At 46.9% G+C, this 6185-nt stretch overlaps 1 protein-coding gene across 1 annotated transcript; it reads right to left on the bottom strand.

Moving 5' to 3' along the window:
• Nucleotides 1-215: 215 nt before the first annotated feature.
• On the bottom strand, nucleotides 216-3386 carry LOC144477770 (uncharacterized; the record flags this gene model as incomplete). Its single annotated transcript, XM_078195505.1, has 2 exons — nucleotides 2426-3386; nucleotides 216-392 (listed from the first exon to the last, which is right to left on the bottom strand). Coding segments are annotated over exons 1-2 (1027 nt in total), but the record flags the coding sequence as incomplete, so codon positions are not given.
• Nucleotides 3387-6185: the final 2799 nt, after the last annotated feature.

Below are 6185 nucleotides of genomic sequence, written 5' to 3' on the forward strand. Positions count from 1 at the left end.
AATAAACAAAAATAATGCCGTGGCACCAACTAATAACTTATTATTCACGAGGAAGTATTAATCAACTAATCTACTATTCCACATAGTACACAATATTCAATATTTCATCGAACGAATTGAATTTCAAGTCGATCAAAAGCTTAGAAGCTGGATCGACCAACCTCGCAGACGATTTCGGTTGGAAACGGCAGATAAAACGATTGACAGGTACTCACGATCATGATCGTCCGTCTGGTTCTTCTTATGGTACGTTTTGTGGTGGTGGCCGCCGGGTAGCGGCACCTGCTTCATCTCGAGCAGATCCTTGTGGTTGACGTCGATCAGAGGGTTCTCCAGCTGCGACTCGATCACCTCGAAGCTGGTCGAGTTGTCCGGATGCGAGATGACCTTCACTGTAAACGAGCAAGCGTAACGGAGCATGGAGGGAAAACGGTAGCCGCGTCTCCGTCGAAGACGCGGTAGAAAGAGATTCGAATCACGGTGATACCGTCGGACGATCTTCGCGGTCATCTCGGAAACTATTCAACCGTTCCCTCGTCGGTGCCGAATCAATTGCCAATCATTTGGCGCGAATGTCCCCGACCAGAGTCGTATTATGTTCTAAAGGGAGCTCTGAAAGAATTTTTGGAACATTTGTTGCAACTTTGATGTTCAGTCAATTTTTATTGCAATTATTTCTAGGATAGGTACTTGATTATAATTGAAGATTGGAAATTAGTTAGAAAATTCTATATGCTTTTAGAGAGACATTTTGATTCGATTTATTTCATTGATGTATTATTATAGTCCTTTAATTTATATAAGAAAATCGCGTGAAGGATAATGATCAAAGAACATATTTATTATATTTAATTTTTAAAATAAACGATCTATGTACAGGCTAATATCTTCTATTTATTCCATTTAATCTATTTAGTCAATTCAGTCCAAACGATCTGGTCAAAAACTGCACCGCGAACGAAGATGTCTCCGATCGATCGATCTTCAATAATTCCGTCATCTGAATTTTTTCGGACGGAAGACACGTCGCCGAGATGATCGAATCCGCCCGACGACGAAGAATGAAAGATCGCCTGAAACATTTAAGAGCGCTAATCCGCGATCACGCGGCGCGACGCGACGTTCCCCGCGTCACCGAGAAAATGACCGGCGATCCGAGCGCCTAACATTCCGCCGCCGGCGTCGAAAACCGTGTCGAACACAGCCCCCCGTCCCGCCACCGCGGGTGGCCGAGGGGTGGATTCGCAAGTCCCGAGTTTTCCCGTTGATCAACAGTTGAGCGCCGCTAATCGGTTCCCCGAAACCGGCGGACGTACCAGCAAGTCGCCGATAAAAAAGTTCCGCCGAGCATCGAGGACGGGCGAACTTTGTTTTAGGGGCAACTTGCTGCGTCGCTCCTGGCTCCTCTGGCGTGCCCAGCTTTCGAAACAGCGAGTCGCCAATGCCGAACGCAACATAATCGCGGCGATCCGCCGAGTCTCCGTCCTCTATATGCGATTTTTATCCAATTTCCTGCGAATACGAATCTTTTCGTGATGAGAGATCGGCGAGGCTGCTTTCGTTGTCCGCGGTTTCTTGTTGCTTTTGAAGTTGTAGTTGCACAGTGGTGGTATCACTGTTCTGTCTTTTAAGTTAATTATGCAGAAGTATTTCTATTCTTTTCCTTGCAAAGATCTGCATTTTATGGTGTCACAGCAGCACGATGTCGATCTTATTTTTCTATCTCGAAGTTCAGGATAATCTGTGCAGGAATGTTGTTATTCGACTCTGACGAAATTATTTATTTAAATTTTTACTTTTAGAGCTATTGTCTGCAGAAGGATAATGATGCGTTGAACAAGGTTTCTATTCACGTGCGTTTTGTCTCATTTCATCTTAGTTTACTAAAACGTCACTACTATTTTTGTACCTTAAAGTTGCTAACACATTGAGCAAAGCGTCTGCTCTATTTCTCAAAAATTCATAACAAAACCGACTCTAGAAAATCTTCATTTTGCGTAAATTCTGCGAATTATTCTTTAAATCAAAAAACACAAATATCAACGACATATGACTTGAGAAATATTCATCATCCTAGCCTAGAATTTTCGACAAGATCTTCCAAAATAATGGAATAAATCACGCGAAACCTTGCGCAGCGATGTTATAGCTGTCGGCAGCGGTCTCGAGGATAATCATCGACATCGTCTCCTCGCCACGTTAACTCTCGAAAGATTGGAAAACAGACGCCTCGTCCGTTCCCGTACACTCCTTGCGAAAGGTGAAACGTTCGTTCCGACATCGTCGTCGAGCATCTTGGGTAAATTTATTTCGAGAAACAGTTGGGCGTGCGACTGGCTATTTCGGGATCCGTGGTGGGCGTGTCGATCCGCGTGTGCGACGATCGATGGTGTCTGGCGCACCTTTGACACCGCGGTGTACGAACCTTGGTCGACGAACCCTTCGAAGGCCTCGCGGAGATCGAAGAGCCGGTCGACTGGCAGCGCGCCGATCTTGAATTCGAGGTCATCGAGGTCGTCGTCGGCGCGATCGAAGATCGCCCGGTGCTCGTAGGTGGGCCTTGGTGCGAATTTCTTCCGGTGCACCAGGTCCGGTCTCTCGATACGTTTCGTCTCGTCCACGGTAGGCGTTGGACGAGCCGGTAGATAACTCGGGGGCGACGACGACGACAACGATGACAACGACGACGAGGACGACGACGACGAAGAAGACGTCGCAACGGACGGTGGTGCGGGTGGTGCGGGGTGGTGCTGGTGGTGCTGGTCATGGTGATGATGGTGCAGGTGGTGCGCGTCATGCTCGCTTTGGGAGTGCCTTGGCTGCAGGTGCACTGTGCTGGAGGCACGATCATGCTTGGACAACGTGGAAGAAGAAGAAGATGAAGAAGAAGAGGAAGAAGAAGAAGAAGAAGAAGACGAGAAAGAGGAAGAAGAAGACGAAGAAGAAGAAGAAGAAGAAGAGCCGCGATCATAGGAGCTGCCAGGTCCCTCCATCGACCGATCGTCCGTATCTTTCCCCCTGTACACAGGCCGTTGGTGCTCGGTGTCTGTACCGGGACGCGCCTCGTGCCGGTTCTCGTAATCGGCACGAGGATCGTACGCGTCGACCACGAGGACACCTGGCCTGCCGGGCAACTCCGGTGCTTCCTGATGACGGCCGTGCTGATGACGATGCCCGTGCTGACGCCTCTGACCGGGCTCCTGGACGTCGTACGTGCTCTCGTGGTCGTAGTACGAGGTGCGCGCGGCCTCGGGGAACAGAAAATAGGGGTACATACTGGTCGGCGGTAACCAGATCCCCTGGTAGCTCTCCTGCTGCGGGTCGAACGGATACAGGGCCGAGTCCGTGCCCGACAGGTCTACGGAGGTCGAGGAGGGCAGGAACTCTGCAACAGAGAAGCAAAGACGCGGACGAGAACGGGGTGAGTGGGGTGCGTGATCGCCATCGGTACACGTGCACGGACGGGTTCGCGTGGTACGTGCTATATAGAGTCTTTCTTTGTTGTTTTCTTTTTTTTTTTTGCTCGTTTTTCTTAATTTGTGGTCTGGCTTTGTGAAACGGTGGTAACGCTCGTGGGTGGTGACTGTGTACAGGTAAAACTCGGCTGTTTGTCGTGGTTAACGGTTGCTGGATGAGTACGGAGCTGGAAACGCGTGTCGTTTAGGGGAGGTCGACGCTTCGGGAAGAATATCGGTCCCGGGTGTCTGGGTCTCTGGATTGCTGGTAATTTGACGCTCTGGCCTGATCTCTGCCGCCTTTACGATTAACCAGTTAAGTGTGTTTGACGACTACATCCGTCACAGAGATGTGACAGAATTTTGCGTCATGACGATTATATCCGTCGTACGTAAAATTTTGTTGCAATTCGATATTTAAATCGTAATTCTGGCGACTGTGTAAATATTACTAATAAAACTGTTCATTATCTATAATCAAGTCGTCTTTTTGACCCAATATTTCAACAACGCCACTTGCTCTGCGTTTGACAGTCAACTGGTTAAAATATAATACGCGATTTTCAAATTATGTTTTCAAATGGTCTAAAAATTGGCATACCAACATTCTATGTAATCATTCGCGAAAATTGCACTGGAAGCTTGATTCCTTTATTGACTGTTTCAATAATTCAGTGTTGCATTACATCGATTCTCTATATTCAATTACATCTATTATATTTATATTCGAGTGCATAGTAATCTGCAGACGTCCATTAATTTTTCATCGGACCAGCGATGAACACTTTAAATCGAACCTCCTCGATCTGAATGCAATTAACGAATGCAATATATATTAGAAGTACAAAATCAATTGCAGCGACAAATTTATCTTTTCCACTTCTATAATAATAACTGCAACCAGTGGATACAAAAGTGAGCGAGTTAACACGAGTTTAATATATCTATAGGACACAATTTGATCGAAGATCTGGTTAAAAAATTTCGAACACTTGGACAATGCAACTTGATTTAATAAACCGATCGTCGGAAATAGCGTTCCTGGTCCGACGAGGAGAGAAACGACGGTCGTTGGGTCATCGATCTTCAGGAAACATTTTCTGACGAATCTACGGCAGAAATAAGTCGACCCATATTTTGCCGTTTCGGCCAGTCTGCATTATTTATGAAGACATTTTACATTTAATGTGTAATCTCCGCAAATATCGAACCCGTGGAAGCGTACTGCGATTGCTGCTAACCCTTTACTCTGCAGCGTCGTGTCAAAGTCGTCGCGAAGATTTCAAATGCAATATACTAAATTTAGATGTTATTAAATCTATCGTGGATACGTAAATGTTGCTACTTCCGTAAGAAATTTTAACGTCTCAGAAATGATTGCCCTAGAACTGGAAGATTTCTCGGAATGGGTTAATGCGATATCTGTATCAATATTTTTATAGTTGACATGACTGTCACAAAAATTGCACACAATTTAAACATTAAATATCTCCTTTTTTGCAGAACCAGGAATTTTCAAATATTTTCTATAACTGATACAATAAATCCTAAATAATTTCAAAAGTTTATATCATTTAAAGGGTTTTCGAAAATGAATTTATATAAACCTTCTTCATCTATTTAAAGTCGTATACATTATTCCCAATTTTCGTGAACACCCTGTATACGTAATAGAATGTCATACAGAGGTCAAAGTGTTGAATATAAACTATCTCCATAAATAATTAATGCGAACGAAATGGTAAAATCAGGATGGACTTACGTTCGCCCGAAATTCGTGAGAGACAGTTTTATCAAAATGGACAGCTCGACGAGGGTCTGCCAGCGTAGTCGAGAAATCAGTCCAGAGCGGCGTCCGCGATCCGCGACGAACAAAGCGGCGGAGGGTATCGTTCCCGCGGCGCGAAAGTGGCGCATTAGCGAAATTATTCCGCAGATTACAGGAGCAACAAGGTCTGGTATCGCGGGCCATTAGCGTCCCCGGAGAAGCCAATCAAACTCGCGGGCTGGCAAAAAGACGAGCGGGGATCTCGGGCGTTCCGCTCGAGGATCATTCCTCGAGAGCGGCGCCGGGCGGCGCGGAGCGGCTTCAAACGCCCCGGCATCGGCGTCGCCCGGGGGATGCGGGGGCCTCGCGCAGCACCGTTTGCTTAGGCGTGCTGCTCTCTCTGCCCGGAGTTTCCCAAGGAGAGACCTCCGTGCGCGAAAGGAAGTCCCGCGCCGCGCCGAGGTCGAACGTCAATTCCGATTACGACTTGGTTCGTTTAACACCCGGCGGCTGCCTCTTCGCGATCTTTTTGCGAACAGTGTTTCGCCACGTTCGTCGGCGGACCACCCTCCGCCCCGAAAGGAAAACAGCCGTGCGATGCCAGATGTCTCCGTTCGCTGATTGCCGCCACTTTCGCGTGAGACGACGCGTATGCACACGGGCAATTACCGTCTGCGAATTATTCCGCGGCGAACTCGTGCTGACCCTTGATTTTACCGGGACCGAATTTTTTGGTTTCAGGAGGATTCTTTTAGTTGTCGGAAACGGCCAGCGGCATCTGGTTAGGGTTGTAATTCTGATTTCGATCGAGAGAGAAGACAGTTTGTCGGAAATCCGGGGGATTAACACTGAACCTTACTTTGGTAATTGCTTTGTGACGAGGAAAAGTTGGACTTTGCGCCATTTTTATTGCAAATTGTACTTGGATTAATACTCGAACGGTGAACCTTTTTGAGGAAGAC

The sequence above is a fragment of the Augochlora pura genome, unplaced genomic scaffold (genome assembly GCF_028453695.1).
Source record: "Augochlora pura isolate Apur16 unplaced genomic scaffold, APUR_v2.2.1 APUR_unplaced_356, whole genome shotgun sequence".
NCBI lineage: Eukaryota > Metazoa > Arthropoda > Insecta > Hymenoptera > Halictidae > Augochlora > Augochlora pura.